Source organism: Prionailurus viverrinus, chromosome D2 (genome assembly GCF_022837055.1).
Source record: "Prionailurus viverrinus isolate Anna chromosome D2, UM_Priviv_1.0, whole genome shotgun sequence".
NCBI lineage: Eukaryota > Metazoa > Chordata > Mammalia > Carnivora > Felidae > Prionailurus > Prionailurus viverrinus.
The window spans coordinates 82,033,706-82,050,533 of NC_062571.1; the positions used below are offsets into that span (position 1 = coordinate 82,033,706).

Sequence of the window (16,828 nt, forward strand, 5' to 3'; positions counted from 1 at the left end):
TTAGGTGTGTTTCAACAAATGTACTCACATGTGTAACCACCACATCAGTCAAGATCTAGAAGCCAATTTGACAATACATTATATTAAAAAAAAAAAACAAAACCAAAACCTCTAGAGCATTTCTGTCACCAGAAAATCCCCCCAGGTGCCTGTGTTTTCTTGCAGGCACGTTTCTAGGCCATCACTGATCTGAATACTGTCACTGTAGGTCTTTGCCTCTCCTAGAACTTCATACTCAATAGAACTTCACTCAATATGAACACATACATCCGGGTTCTTTGACTCAGAATAATGGTGTTGAGTTTCATCGGCTACTGCGTGTATCGATAGTACAATAACTATTCGGGGGCTCTTATGAATTAACTATTCCCTTTTATTGCTGAGTGATATTTCATTGTATGGACCTATCACAGTGTCTCCATTTACCCACTGGTTGGCATTTGGTATGTTTTTCAGTTTTGTTGGTTGTGAATAAGGGTTCCCTGCACGTTCATGTACACATCTGTGTGTGGACAGAAGTTTCATTCTCTTTGGATAGATACCTAAGGGTGGAACCGGCGTTTCATTGTGTAGTTTCTGTATTTCACTTGATCAGAAATTGCTGAACAGTTACACAAGGTGATCGTACGGTTTTAGATTTCCACCAGTAATGTAGGAGCGACAGTTCTGCATCCTCGTCAACACTTGGAAGCCTCAGGATCTTTTATTGTTTGTCATTCTGGGCATTTCGTCGTTTTACCGAATAGCCAAAACAATCTTGAAAAACCAGGGGCACCTGGGTGGCTCCAGTTGGTTGAGCGTCCGACTTCAGCTCAGGTCATGATCAGTTCGTGAGTTCGAGCCCCACGTTGGGCTCTGTGCTTACAGCTCAGAGCCTGGAGCCTGCTTTGGATTCCGTGTCTCCCTCTCTCTCTGCCCCTCCCCCTCTCATGCTCTGTCTCTCTCTCTCTCTCTCTGTCTCTCTGTCTCAAAAATAAAAAATAAAAAATAAAAAAACTGGAGGCATCACAATTCCAGACTATATATATATCTATATATATCTATACCATATCTATCTATCTATCTATCTATCTATCTATCTATCTATATATCTATCTATCTAAACAAAGCTGTAGTCATCAAAACAGTATAATACTATAGACACGTAGGTCAATAGAACAGAATAGAAACAGAATAGATAAACCCAGCAATAAACTCCCAATTATATGGTCTTTGACCAAGAAGGAAAGACTAACCTTTGGGAAAGAGAGAGTCTCTTCAACAAATGGTGTTGGGAAAACATGCAAAAGAGTAAATGTTTTTAAATCTTATATATCCATACTAAAGAAATCTTTGAATTGCTAGTGGTCATCTGTGGGGAGGAGATGATAGGAATAATTTTATTTCCTTTTTCAATATTTCCGTATTGCTTTTTTTTTTAAACAATGAGTAAGTATTGCTTTTATATCAGAAAGAAATGCTATCACCATTTTTGGAAAAAATGTGCTTAATCCAGAGAATTCTTTTCAAAAATTTCCAATATCTGAATAACTATCTTTTTCTTTTTGTTGTTTTGAAGGCAGTATGGCATACTTTATAAAACTCATTTGACTGGATGTTACTTTGCCTTTAAAAAAATGTTTTATTGGGGCACCTGGGTAGTTCAGTCGATTAAGTGTCTGACTTCAGCCCAGGTCATGATCTCGTCGAGGTCTATGGGTTTGAGCCCCGTGTCTGGCTCTGTGCTGATAGCTCAGAGAGCCCGCTTCGGATTCTGTGTCTCCCTTTCTCTCTGCCTCTCCCATGCCCATACTCTTTCTGTCTCTCAAAAATAAACATTGAAAAAAAGTTCATTCTTAAAAAAATGTTTTATTTATTAATTTTTGAAAAATGTTTATTAAAGAGAGAGTGCAGGTGGGGAGGGGCAGAGAGAGAGGGGGACAGAGGATCTGAAGTGGGCTTTGCACTGACAGGCTGATAGCAGCAAGCCGGATGTGGGGCTCGAACTCATGAACCCTGAGATCATGACCTGAGCGGAAGTGGGACACTCACCCAGCTGAGCCACTCAGGCGCTCCTTTATTTATATTTTAAAAGTCTGCTTATTTATTTAGAGAGAACACACAAGCAGGGGAGGGGCAGTGAGAGAGAGTCCTAAGCAGGCTCTGCGTTATCAGTGCAGAGCCCAGTGCAGGGCTCCAGCTCACAAACCGTGAGATCATGACCCGAGCAGAGATCAGGCGTCAGATGCTTAACCCACTGAGCCACGCAGGCGCCCCTATTTTGCCTTTGAATTGAGGTTATGCTTGAATGCTTACACGTACTAGTTTTCATTGGCAGGGTTAATTTTGTAATCTCTGTTTAGAAAGGGGATCTACATTTACATACTCTAGTAAGATGGTGTGAATGAAAGCAAAAGCTTGTGGTTGAAGGATAATTTCAAGTCAAGATCTTCTAAGCATTTTTTTTGAAATTTAAGGGAAGAGTCGGGGTGGGGTGGGGTGTGTGAAGAAGGAAAGATGTTGAGGAAGGGAGCTGGCGAGGGTAGAAGGGGGAAGCTACGCTGGAGGCTGGCCAAGAGGATGCAAGAAATTTATTTGCCTTCAAGCTGAGATCAAAGCTGTACATTTGTAACAAGTGAAGGGAGGGGAAGGAAATCTATTTCAAGCTGTTTCTTACACATCGGAGGAGAGAGACTCTTTGGAAGGACAACCATGGCAGCAGCTGCTTCTGAATTTTGTTTGCTGAACAGTGAACAGACTTAGTTACCGTTTACAGTGAAGTGTCTGATTATGAATCTTGGCCATGGGCACCTGGTGGGAGCCAAGAAACTGGTGATCTGAAGAACCAGAATCACAAATCAGGCATTAATTACAATAACGGTCACTGTTCCTTGCATTTGTCAGAATAACGTCCCGAGGTAGAAATCCCTTTCCCATTTCCCTCGTCTGCGATCAGCAGATTTCAATTTCCAATTTTCAGAAATTCGATTGCTGTGAAATCTTTTAATTGCTCTCTCTGTTTGTCGGGGGGGGGGGGGGTGGATAGACTTCATTGGCATTCTACGCCTGCTCTCTGAAAGCACGTAAGCTAAGCAGATGCGTGGGAACGATTTTTCTACTGCTACTATTAAAATATCCCGCCATTTGAAAAATATCCTGCCATCGCACTCTAAATGTATCTGAGACTTCAGGGGCATGCTCTGCGCCCAAAGAACGTAAACAGCAAGTTGACTTCTCATACTGGGTTTGGGAAGACTGTGATTTTACAAGGATTCATTATTCGTCTCCACCGGAAAGCTCTGGAGCGCCACACGGTCCCGCATGTGGGGAGGAGCACAGACTTCGGAGTTAGAGACCTGGGCTGAGACTCCTCCCCAGATCCCAGGTTCGTGGCTTTCAATAAGCTGCTTTACCTCTTAGATCCTGTCTTTTCCTCTCTGTTCCTCACCTGTGCAGAGGGAGCATCGGGTCGTGGTGACGTTTAGACCCACCGTAGCTCGGGCGTCTGGTTCAGTGCCTTGCGCAGAGCAAGCCTGCAGTAAACCGTAGTCATCATATCAGGCCAAAGAAATAGTTCTCCTATTTAGTCTATTACTTGTGACCCATCTGGGATCCAAGCAAGGTTTCCGCTTAGCAAAAAGTACAAAGTAAGTGAACGTTTTCAGAAGCGTTCCCTCTGTCTCACGTGGAAGCCCCTTCTACATTTTCAATCACTTTTCGGTATTTCATGTTGTTTTTCTCTTCGTAGGAAACCCGAGAGGGAGGCAGGTGGGCATCCGTCTCTAGCCCCCTTCTCCTGAGGAGGGACACCTGTGGTGGAGCCGGGACGCGAAGCCGTGGTTCCTGATTCTTACTCTGGGAGGTCTTGTTGTTTAGTTTTTTTTTTTTTTTTTTTTTTTAATTTTTTTTTCAACGATTATTTTATTTTTGGGACAGAGAGACAGAGCATGAACGGGGGAGGGGCAGAGAGAGAGGGAGACACAGAATCGGAAACAGGCTCCAGGCTCCGAGCCATCAGCCCAGAGCCCGACGCGGGGCTCGAACTCACGGACCGCGAGATCGTGACCTGGCTGAAGTCGGACGCTTAACCGACTGCGCCACCCAGGCGCCCCTCGTTGTTTAGTTTTGATTTTTGTTTGGTTTCTCTTTTGCCCTCTGAAAGCTTATGAGCAAAGTGGAGAGAAGCAGCTTTAAGCAGTTTGCATTTCGTATTATTGATCTTTTTTTTTTTTTTTTTTTTTTTGAGACCGCGAGCAGGGGAGGGGCAGAGAGAGAATCTCAAGCAGGCTCTGCACTGTCGGCACAGAGCCCAGTGTGAGGCTTGAACTCACGAACCATGACATCATGACCTGAGCCGAAGCCAAGAGTCACACACTTAACCGACGGGGCCACCCAGGTGCCCCTACATTATTTTCTCTTAGTACATGGTGTCTTCTCTGCCCACAGCCTCTGCTCTATTCCCCCCCCCCCCCCCGACCCTTCACACACCTCACTCGAGAGCATTTTACTCCCTCTCCCCCACCCCCCGGTTGCACCTGCCACCTATGGTTTGTGTGTGCTTGGCGTCCCTCCTCTCAGCGTCCTCCCCGCTCCGTCAGGGTTAGGCTTGTGCTATTGGGGTGTAGAAGGTGTCCCACAAGTATGCTGAATGAATGGATGTAAAGTAAACTTATTCCTTAGAAGTAAGTGCAATCCAGAAAATGTGCCGGGCTCTAAAATGGTCAATAAATTGAGCCGGAGTGTAATTGAAATGTCTCAGGCTGTGAAGCATCTGCATTGACTTACTGGCTTACTTTTATCAGGCTTGTTTCTTCATATACATGTAAGCTCACGGACAGAGAATCGAGGCTGATAGTTGATCTTAACTGAATTTTGTTTTCATTAAGAGTAAGTGAAAATGTGCAATAGCATTTTGTGGTTTTTTTTTCCACATTCAGTGCTGTAACGACAATAAAACTTACCCCCCAAATCAGCCATAATTCTGCTCTGGTTGCCTTTCATTTTTCTAAGTTTTTCTGTATATGTATCTGTATATTTTATATCATGAAAATCCTTGTCTTTGCAAATCTGTATTCTTCCCTGAGCGTAGCAAACATACTGACATTAGTCATATTCTCCCATGTGGCTTTTTAGTGGCTGAGTTTTCTTGCATGTAAATGATGTACCACGGCGTATACAACGCATTTCATATTCTTGAACATTTAGATAATGTTTGCGGTTCTTACGGCTATCGATGATGCTAAGGTGATTCTCTTGGTTTTTGTGTTCTCATTTGGGTATGTGTGTGTATATTTAAATGTAGGGAGGGGGCGCCTGGGTGGCTCAGTCGGTTAAGCGTCCGACTTCGGCTCAGGTCACGATCTCGCGGTTCGTGGGTTCAAGCCCCGCATCGGGCTCTGTGCTGACAGCTCGAGCCTGGAGCTGCTTCGGATTCTGTGTCCCCCTCTCTCTCCACCCCACCCCTGCTTGTGCTCTGTCTCTCTCTCTCTCTCAAAAATAAATAAACATGAAAAAAGTATTTAAAAAAATGTAGGGAGGTAGTAGATGGTTCTAGAGAGGTTAAGGGCGTGGCTCTGGTGTCGTGTGGCCTGGGTTCAAAACCTGCCTCTGCTGCTTCCTGGATGCCCTTCCTGGCAAGTTATGTGACCTCCAGCCACAGTCCATTTGTAAACTGGGGGAAATTCTAGGATTTCAAAGGGTTGTTATGAAGAATAAGTAATAGGCAGTATCCTCGATCCAGGAGATGAGATGCGATCTATAAACTGCTTAGAACACGGTCTGATACAGAGTGAGGGCTCATTAAATTGTAGCTGTTAAGTAATCCAGGTGTAGGGCAGGGATGGAGAGAGGTGGGAGCACACACGAAATAAGACCGGCCACGGTCGTGCTGATAATTGACGAAGCTGGGTGCCAGGTGCGAGGGCACTGGGCTCTCTTTCCACTCTTGTATGTGTTTGAATGTATTTTTTTATTATATTTTTACAACATAAAGCAAAAAGCACGCACGATACAAAAACACTTGAGGTTTCAAATAGATTTTTTGGTTTTGGATTATTTTCTTTGCACATGTTTCTAGGAGAGGGGTCACCGCGGGGGGTGGGGGTGTTTTATAATCCTTGTTGAATATGGCCAAATTGCTTTACTGAAAGCATCGTTTACAGGACCATCCACGATCTGTAAGTAAACCAATTTTGTCACAGTCTTAAAGACTGCAGGGGTATTAACACTTCATTTTTTTAAGTCAAATTTTATAAATAAAATGGTACCTTCGTTATTGTAACATCTCCCCCCCCCCCTTCTTTTTTTAATGGAAGGTATCGTTGACCCACAATGTTACCTTAGTTGCGGGCGGACAGCCTAGTGATGGGACAAGTTGATACATTATGCTGTGCTCATCAGGAGTGTAGCTCCCAGCTGTCACCACAAATGCCATTGCAGCGTCATTGGCTATATTCCCTCTGCTGTGCCTTTTATTCCTGTGACTTATCCTTTCCATAACTGGAAGCCTGGATCTCTCCCCTTCACCCACTCGGCCCGTCTACCCCCTCGCCTCCGGCAGCCGGCAGTTTGTCCTCTGGACCCATGGGTCTGTTTTTGCTTTTTTTAACCTTCCCTTTTTTGATTAGTAGTAACTTTTTGAACATTTTCATAACTGTGTTTGCTGGTGGTTATAATTTTTAAAATTTCTCTGCTTCTGTCCTTGGTCCTTTCATCTATTAGGGTTTTGTAAGATTCCATTTTATGAAAGTAATATGATAGTTTGGTAGAACTAAGCTCATTTGGGCCGTCACAGTTCATTTTTAAGTTAAAGGAGAAACAGTCATCACTACGTGGCTATGGTGATATTTGATTGAAAATTCCTTCTTTGGTACGTAGTCACGGCACACATTTTTGAAACTTCCAAAATCCAGGGTGTAGAAATGACTACGATCTCCTTGTCGTATTGATTTGGGATATGTTTTTGATTCATGGTTGCCATAAATATATGGTCAAGCCATGATGAATTGCTTCGAGGTGACAGCCTCCACAGTCGTTCTTTATATAGTGTCCCCCTCAGTGTGCTGTCATCTTCATTACAAGCCATCTGCCACCGGAGACCAGGCTGCAGATGTCCCTTGTCAATGAAACTTGACCTCCGTAAATTTGCAGGTGTCTTTGGAAGGACAGGGAAATGACCGTTCCGTTTTTATGGTATTCTGTATTTACCGTGAATATACTCCTGTCTGTTTTCTCCACCATTTTCTGCTGCCCATCCCACTAATCACAATTTGCCGATTCCAGTATGGACCCTGATCACTGGTTTTCTCTGCAGCCTTTTATTTATTCATTTTAATGTTCATTTATTTTCGAGAGAGAGAGTAAGAGCACGAACTGGGGGAGGGGCAGGGAGAGGATCCGAAGTAGATTCCGCACTGACAGCAGAGAGCCCGATGCAGGGCTTCAACTCCTGACCCACGAGACCATGACCTGAGCCGAAGCTAGACGCTTGGTTGACTGAGCCACCCAGGTGCACCCCCTCCCCCGCTACCTTTTAAAACACTACCGTGTGCCTCTCGTTGGGATACTAGATAATGTGATGTTTTTACTAATTCATCTTGTGAGTTTCTTTTTATAGGGCTGGCACATTTCTGTCGCATTATATGACTAAAAGCTTTTTTTAAATGTTTATTTTTGAGAGAGAGGGAGAAAGACCTTGAGGGGGGGAGGGGCAGAGAGAGAGGGAGACACAGCATCCGAAGCAGGCTCCAGGCTCCAGGCTCCGAGCTGTCAGCACAGAGTCTGACGCGGGGCTCCAACTCGTGAACCGTGAGATCGTGACCTGAGCCGAAATCGGGCGCTAAAGCACTTGAGCTACCCAGGCGCCTCATGTTGTGTTGTATTGTTACAACCCATATCTAAAAAAAATTAGGATCCCAAGGCCTAATACTGTGCAGCGGTTTACTTAAACTTGACAGTGTTCTGTGTTAAAACCTATAATTTGTAAATGATACCTTTTAAAAATGGATTTCTGGTGTGCTCGAGAGCCGTATTTTATGCCATCATTGTAACCATAGGGACTGAATGGTGACAGCATATGAAGGCCTCTATGTTTTATGTTCATATTATTTATTACTTGACAAATGGCAGGAGGGGCATAAAATTGTTTTATTTGTCAGATTTGCATAAGAACTTTCTTACGAAGAGCATTTATGGCACACGACGCATACCTAGATCCTCATACAATTGTCCTTTGGCGGTCTGCCTTGTTTTTTTCCCTTTTCATATTTCGGAAAACCTTTTTTTTTTCCTCTTTTGTTTTTTCATCGAGGTGTAATTGACCTATAACATTAGTTTCGGGTGTACAACATACTGATTTAATATTTGTGATCCCCACAGTGAGTCTAGTTAACATCCGTCCCCGTACGTAGGTAAAGATCATTTTTTTTTTTCCTCCTGGGATAAGGACTTTTAAGATCTACTCTTAGCAACTTGGAAGTTGCAGCACGGTCTTGCTTCCTGGGGTCGCGGTGTGGTGCGTTATATTTCCATGACTTCTAGCTGCAAGTTTGTCCTCTCCTCCCCTTTACCCCCCCCCCCCCCCCCCCCCCCATGACCTCTGGCAACCACCAGCCTGTTCCCTGTCGGGAAGCTTCTCAGGTGAGATAAGTTTGCCATGATGGAAAGAACCTACCAGCTGTTGAAGGGAACCTCGCAAAGTCGAAGGTAGGGTTTTTTCTTTCCTTCTTTGTTGGTATCTTTAGGAAAGTTAAAGTTTAAGCCTGAGCTTGTGACGTGAGATTACATGATCGGTTAGATTTTGACCCTGGCGGGTGCCTGGGTGGCTCAGTTGGTTAAGCGTCCGGCTTTGGCTCAGGTCATGATCTCATGGTTCGGGGGGTTCGAGCCCCACACTGGGCTCTGTGCTGACAGCTCGGAGCCTGGAGCCTGCTTCAGATTCTGTGTCTCCCTCTCTTTCTGCCCCTCCCGGGCTCACCTCTGTCTCTGTCTCTCTCTCTCAAAAGTAAATATTAAAAAAATGTAAAAAATGTTTGACACTCTTTATCAGACTTAAACAAGCAAAAACACCTTCTAAAAGATCTGATACTCTTAATCAGGAAAAAGAGTTCTCTCTCTTTTTTTTTAATGTTTACTTATTTTGAGAGAGAGTGCGAGCAGGGGAGGGGCAGAGATAGAGAATCCCAACCGTGCTCTATGCTGTCAGCGCAGTGCCTGATGTGGGGCTCGAACTCACAAACTGTGAGATCATGACCTGAGCTGGAACTGAGAGTTGGATGCTTAACCAACTGAGCCCCCCGCCAGGCGCCCCCGGAAAAAGAGAGTCCTAAAAGTTCTGTATAAAAAGTAGCATCTGACACTGTATCCCAACTATGCTGGAATTAAAATAATAAAAAAGTAGCATCTACCTTGTGTCTCTTAATGTGTGTGTGTTCGTTTTATAAAATTTATAAAGAACAGTTCCCCAAGTAGTGTTTCTTATGGTAGAAGAGAAATACAAATGTGGACAGGAACATCCCGGTTAAATAAACCGCAAAAAGGTGAGCTTTTGAGGTTTTCAAAAATGTTGATTTTAGTCACCTTCAGAAAGATGATTACTTATCATACCACCGGTAGGTTAATCCTGGAGTAGAGTGAGCCGGGCCTGTGGTCCTAGGTCTGCTTCCCTCCCTGTGCAATTCTCGGTTCCCTGTAAAGCGTGGGGTGACAAAATGTAAACCTAGAGGAACTTGTTCACGTACTGGTAGTGAACTCAGGTCAGCACGTTTCTCCAGCAGGATGTGTGCACCCTGCCCTGATATGAGCATTCATATAGGGTCGTCTCACTGTTTAACCTGTGTTCTATAACCTCTTCTTCACCTGTTACTGCCCTCCTCCCACCCCACCCCCACATCTCGTGCTGGACGGAAAGAGGCCCCTGGCCGGCTTCCTTCCCACACGTGTGGTGTCACGGTGGACCGCAGCCAAACCTCTCTCTCGTCTTGGTGCCCACTCCTGGTCCTGTGCTCTTCTTAGACCACGTTCTTTTTCGTGGACCGAGTTCCCGACCCCGGTGCCGCGAGGGGGTTGGCCTACTTCTCCCTCCTCCGTGCGTCCTCCCTGCGCCGCGTTGAGACAATGGTCGCCTGCCCTCGTCCACTCTTCTTACTAATCTTGAAATTTCCTGGGGGTTCAAGTTGGTTCACAAGTGAAACCTTATTTAAAAAGAATGGTTTGACCCAAACACACTTGTTTTTTTTGTAAAGTTGATTTATTTATTTTGAGAGAGAGATGCGGGAGGGGCAGAGAGAGAATCCCAAGCAGGCTGGGCACCATCAGCCCAGAGCCCGATGCGGGGCTTGAACTTGAGTCAGAAGCTAACCGACTGAGCTGCCCAGACGCGCCCAAAATAGACTCTTATCTAGAGAGAACAAAATGGTGGTCACCGGAGGGGAAGTGGGTGGGGGATGGGTGAGATAGGTGAAGGGGACTGAGAGCACACTTCTGATGAGCCCTGAATGATCTCTGGAATTGTTGAACCATTACGTTGTACGCCTGAAACTAATAGAACGCTGTTTGTCAATTACACTGGTGTTAACATAAAAATAAAAGAATGGTTTGAAGAAATCTGTAGCTCTAACGAATAGATTATTCACCCAGCTCTACATTTTATGTCTCTGCTCCCAAGTGGCAGTATGGTATAGGGTTGAGAGCTAGGGACCCTTGGGTGCCCGGGTGGCTCAGCCGATTAAGCAGCCTCTTGATTTCAGCTCAGGTCATGATCTCACAGCTCGTGAATTCAAGCCTCACATCAGGCTCTGCACTGACAGCTCCAATCCTGCTTGGTACTTTCTCTGCCCCTCCCCCGTATGCATTCTCTCTGTCTCTCAAAATAAATAAATAAAGTAAGTAAGTAAGGGACTCCTGAGCCAGACCGCCTGATTCTGCCGATTACTACTGTGGGAACGTGGGCAAGTTTTTTAACTTCTCTGTGCTCAGATACTTAAAAACAATTTTTTTAAATGTTTATTTATTTTTGAGAGAAAGAGAGAGAGGGAGGGAGGGGCAGAGAGACAGGGAGACACAGAATCCGAAGCAGGCTCCAGGCTCCGAGATGCCGGCACAGAGCCCGACGCGGGGCTCGAACTCACAAACCGCGACATCATGACCTGAGCCGAAGTCGGATGCTTAACTGAGCCACCCAGGCGCCCCTGTGCTCAGATACTTTATAATGAGAATACTAAAATTCCTTGCACCATGTATAGCTGTAGTGAAGTTTAAACAGATAAGTATGTGGAAAGCATCTATGAGAGTGCCTGGCACAGAATGAGCACTATATAATTTTTGCTGTTCTCCCGGCCACCAGGCCTGTCACTTGCCATTTCTGACAGTTCTCATGCAGGCTCAGTGCTGACCCAGGCCTCTGTTCCCTTGGCATGCTGATGGTTTGCACTTGGGCTAGTGACGTGTTCATATACATATTTTAGGATCCTAAAGCCAACATCCTAAAATATGTGTACGATCAGGTCACGACAAAAATACCAGAGTCTTTATCAAAGAGAAAATACAGGGGCGCCTGGGTGGCGCAGTCGGTTAAGCGTCCGACTTCAGCCAGGTCACGATCTCACGGTCCGTGAGTTCGAGCCCCGCGTCGGGCTCTGGGCTGATGGCTCGGAGCCTGGAACCTGTTTCCGATTCTGTGTCTCCTTGTCTCTCTGCCCCTCCCCCGTTCATGCTCTGTCTCTCTCTGTCCCAAAAATAAATTAAAAAACGTTGAAAAAAAATTAAAAAAAAAAAAGAAAATACAAACTACATAGTATGTATATTAATATATATGTATAAATGTGTAAGTATATATAATGTTGTAAGTCACTTGTCAAATGACTGTAGGTTGTTCAAAGACCAAAACGAGCTTGCTCTCATCCGCTGTTTATTTTTGGGTCGCCTGAAAAACCCTCAGGTTTTACCTGGCGAGAACACTCATTCGTACCCTGACCATCCGAGTTCTGTTTGGCATTAATCGCTTTCTGCCAAAAGCATCTCTTACCCAGGTTGAGATTTGCATCGTGGGAAGTTTTATTGTTAAGCGAGGAAGACGTAGAATATCCCCACTGGTCGGTGCACGGATCTTCCCTGTTCTGGTAACTAAAGCAGGTGTGAAGTGGCGTCTCTATCACAGCCCGTTGCTGCTACGACGGCCGTGCATTCGTGTGGGGGCAGTGAAGTCTGGATCGCTCCCCCCCCGCCCCCAAAAGGGGGGCAGCCCCTCAACTTTTCCAAACACCACACCTTTTCCGCTGAGCCAGATCAGGGGGAGGGCTGGCGAATAGTAGGGGGTCCTGTCTGTGCTGAGACTGTAGCCGGATGGGGACATGTTGCCAGGTCTGGTGGCCCTGGGGCCGAGCTCAGGGATAGAGGTCTGACCATCTGTGGCCAGCGCTAAGCTCTCGGATGGAGGTCTCTGGTTATTTGCCTGTGTCAACGATTCGCTTGCGTAACTGGGAATATTCTCTTTTTATTCCTCCTGTCGATTTGTGGCGAGCCATTTGGTTTTTCCATTTCGAAATTTGGTGTTCATTTAGGGTTTCTCACCCAAAAATCTTGATTTTTAGTGGGATTCTAAGCCGGGCTTCTTTGGAATAGAAGTATTATGTGGCTTCTACTTATTTGGGGGGTTATCCATAACAGCCTGTCAGTCCTGGTCTTTGGATGGTTTTAGAAGGTTCTGGAAAGAAAAAAAAAAGAGTTACTCAACAATGGTGTCCTAACCTCAGGTGTGAGTCTTCAGGATATGTCAGGCAGTGTTGCTGGGATTAAATGAGATGCTAATACGGAAGGGCCATTGGCTGGCATGTGGAGGGTGTGTGTTCCTTTCCCCACAGATACTAACATACTAGTTAGTATGTTAACATTGACATAGATTTTTCTAAGGAAGCCCGGAGCCCCGTAAGAGTAACGTTTATCGTTTTTATACTTCTTAATATTGCAAATATTTCAAAGTTATTGAAAATTGTACCCCCCATATACCATATAGGTTTAAAACGCAAGCATTTTGCCAAATATGTCTTAGATTCTCAAAGAACTGAAACCCTACAAATGTAGAGGTAAGTGTCCCCTCCCCATCACAGCTCTGTCCCTTCCCCAGCTTCGAGGTAACTCTACCCAGGTGGTAGGCATTCTTCCCATCCATGTATTTAACTTTTATGCACATGTGCGTATTCATAAATAATATCTAGTGTTGTGTTCCAAACACTAACATAAGCGGTACAACGTAGTGTGTCCTTTAAGCTTGTGTTTTCCACTCACTGAGGTTTACGTGTGTCACATGTAGCACTAGTTTCTTTCAGGTGCCATGTAGGATTTCATTGTACGAAGTACGCTGGAATTCATATAGCCACTTCCCTTTTTTAAAAAAATGTTTATTTTTGAGAGAGTAACCGAGCAAGCGGGGGAGGGGAAGAGGGCGTGGGGGACAGAGGGTCTGAAGCGGGCTCCGCACTGACAGCAGTGAGCCTGATGGGGGGCTCGAACTCACGAACAGTGAGATCATGACCTGGGCCAAAGTCGGATGCTTAACCGACTGAGCCACCCAGGTGCCCCTCTTGAGCTGCTTACTGTGTTATTTAGTCATCACAAAAACACTGTGTTTTTGACTGTTTCAGAGCATGAATTTAAACCCAGGTTTATCCCATTCCACCATGCCATGCTTTTAATAAATATTAGGAAAATGAAGTCGAGAAACGTGAGCTTGCAGGCTGCCCCGGAGAGTATCTCTGGGAAGTAAAGGAAAGTGGTGTTGTCTTCCTGGCCGGGAGCAGGCAAGGCCAGGGCAGCCCTGCCTTCCTCAGCGAGGGCCACGCTGCCAGGAGGCCCCCCGGGTCTGCGGAGCCGGTAGTGGGCCAGCTACCCCAGGACTGGCTTAAGGGAAGCAAAAATCCTTTCTTAATAACAAGTGGGCGAAATCAGTGATACTTTGGAGGCCCGAAAGGCCCTGCAGGATGGGCAGAGGTCTTAGAAGGAGTTTAAGAACCCAGCCCTCCAAGAATTTAACAGTCTCGCCCGAGTGGGTGAAGCTAACACGAAACACAACCACCAAGCCCTGGCCAACCTGGTGTGTGCTGGGCCCCTTGTCATCTTTCGTAGCAATGGGATAGTCTGTGTTTTTCTCTGCCTCTTGCTTTCTCATTCGGGAATACCTTCTGGAAATCGTCTCAAGGCGTGTAGTATAGAACTAGCTCCTTTTGTAAAGGCCATATTATATTCCACGCTATGGACACGTCATCATTTATTTGTTCCCTTAGTGATGGGTCATCTCTCTCTGTCTCTCTTTTGCTGTAAGCTGCTAAAAACTGTAGCCCTTAATGCCCTTGAATAGGTGTCCCTCTGTGCTTTGATTTCTGCAGGCGTGGGATGGCTGGAGAGAAGGCTTACATGTCTTTTTAATTTTAATACATGCTGCCATATTGCTTCCTAAAAAGACTAGAATTCCTATTTCTCAACCACCAATGTGTGAGAGTGTCCCCTCCCTGCATTGTCACCGCCAGTAGTTATGATAGGTCTTCTTGAGTGTCTGACTGGATCTAAAGTTATACACCATTGTCATGTGGCCAGTAGGGAATATGAATGTCTGTTTGGACATTATGCTGGCTGTTTGTTTTTGACATTTTTTTGGTGCACAGCTCATCTTTTGCCTGGTTCGTTATTAGCGGTTGGGTTTTCCCTTTGGCTCGTTTGTAAGAGCTGTTTGTATAGAATAGATACCAATCCTTTGTATCTGTGCTACAGATTCTTGAACCAGGTATATTTTTCTATCGGCTCTGTTAACCGGCCATTTCACCGATGGATTATAGCGGCATACTGAGTTTCATTCGCTCAAAAGCAACCTAATTAGTCTGGTATGTTAACCATCATCGTGGAAAGGTCCATAAGTGAAATATGGTGTTGATGGGTAACGGTACTATCTACTCGTTCAGGTGTGGGGTAGCTCACTAACATCACCTGAATTTTGTGTCGCTTAAGCTTTTCAGATGTTCTCCAAGCAGGGCAGGGGGGCGGGGTGGGGGGGAGATACTCACACGTGTGCTTGATGTGTGGGAAAACAGTCTGATCTCTGAGCAGCTATAACGCACTCAGAGGATCTCTGGTCCTTCCGGAAATGGAGTCCTGAAATTCTGTATCATTCTTTTTTTAGAAATCACACCATCCTCAAAGCCTCATCCACCTGTTGTGGGCAGAGTGACTCATCACAGCATTGAATTATACTGGGATCTGGAAAAGAGAGCAAAACGGCAGGGACCTCAAGAGCAATGGTTCAGGTTCTCGATCGAGGAAGAAGACCCCAAAACGCACGCTTACGGTATCATTTACACGTAGGTGCAGTGTTAAATTGCTTAACGTTTTGTTATGATTTCCGGATGAGCTGGAATGGTTTCTATCATTTCTAAAAGGACTTGTTTTGGGGCGCCTGGGTGGCTCAGTTGGTTAAGCGTCTGACTTAGGCTCGGGTCATGATCTCACGGTTCGTGAGTTCGAGCCCCACGTCGGGTTCTCTGCTGTCAGCACAGAGCCTGCTTTGGATCCTCTGTCTCCCTCTCTCTGCCCCTCCCCTGCTTGTGCGCCTCTGTCTTAAAAAAGTAAATAAAAACAGAGAGGCTTGATTCTACCCCTATTTTAAAAGGACTCATTTTCAAATGAAAGAAAAGAACGAGTCACACCATCTGCACGACTTTTGCGAATTACAGAAGCACGAATTTGTGCTTTTGCGAATTACAATTTTTGGAAGGTAAGTGTTAGCACCAACTTTGAAATTAAACCTCCTATACCTTTGAGAGCTTCTCCGGCCTCTGTAACATCCTAATGGTATATTTTAAAATTCTGAAATGTAGAGATGGAATCAAGAGAATCTGAGAGGAGTTTCCGTCAGGCTGCTGGGTTTGGAGATGGCGGCTGGGCCCCCAGGTCTGCCCCGGATGCCTTCTGGACCACCTGTCACACCGCTGTCCTTTGTTCGCTCTTTCCAGGCCATGCCAGTTCCCGGGTCAGGGCCTTTCTCGTTACCTTTTCTTTGAAGGCATTTCCTTCTGTTCTTGTATGGCTGGTTCCTTCACACCACGAAAACGTCAGGTCAAGTGTCCTCTCCCCAAAGGTCATCCAAAGTGGCGGTCCTTCCACCCAGGCATCCCCTCTGTCAGGACTTGATTGCTTGTGTCTTACGACATTTGGCTCTGCTGGCTTTGTCCAGTTTGCATGTTCATTTCGTCTCCCCACCAGTATTTAAACTCCATGAGAGGCAGGAAAGATTTCTGCTTGCTTAACACCCTGTCCCCCAGTTCCTAGGCAGTGGAGCCCTGACACACAGTGGGTGCTCTAAATATCTGTCGCACGAGTTAGTCAATGAACATCGCTTGGGGGCAATCAGGAAGTCCTTTTTTTCTTAGTCTGCATTTCAACTCTTATTCCTTTGACAGCTTTGCCACTTGCAAAATGACTATGTTAGGTATACCAAACATGAGATAATAATAGGGTTTGGAACGGAAATGAATTTTGAGGTCATTGTAGATTTCGTATCCGGTCGTAAGCAGTAACACAGGAAGATCCTGTGTATCTCTGGCCCGTTTCCCCGGGGCTAACGCTATGGGAAACTTTAGCACAGCCTCACAGCCAGGACAGACACACACAGGGACAGACTGGCTCCAGCGTGTTGCTAGCCTTTCCTCAAGGTGGCATCATGAGCAGGCGAGGTATTCACAGAGCCTTCCACTGCCCTGACTGATGACAGCCCTGAGATTTGATGAACAATTCTTTGTATCTAAAACAAAAATAAAACAACCCCCCCAAAAAACCAACCAAAAAAACATCCCAGAAAACAACCCCC

General features: G+C 45.5%; 1 protein-coding gene across 6 annotated transcripts in view; it reads left to right on the forward strand.

Moving 5' to 3' along the window:
• The window catches only part of FANK1 (fibronectin type III and ankyrin repeat domains 1), a 100,841-nt gene that overhangs the window by 59,283 nt on the left and 24,730 nt on the right, over positions 1 to 16,828 (forward strand). For 4 of the 6 annotated variants that reach the window (XR_007145249.1, XM_047824717.1, XM_047824721.1 and 1 more), the window contains exon 2: positions 15,146 to 15,323. Coding sequence is in view for 5 of the 6 variants with exons in the window: in XM_047824717.1 (XP_047680673.1) it covers positions 15,146 to 15,323 (178 nt within the window). In the remaining variant the exon portion in view is untranslated. The remainder of the gene's footprint in view (positions 1 to 15,145; positions 15,324 to 16,828) is intronic. The other 2 variants (XM_047824719.1, XM_047824720.1) reach the window with 1 other exon arrangement.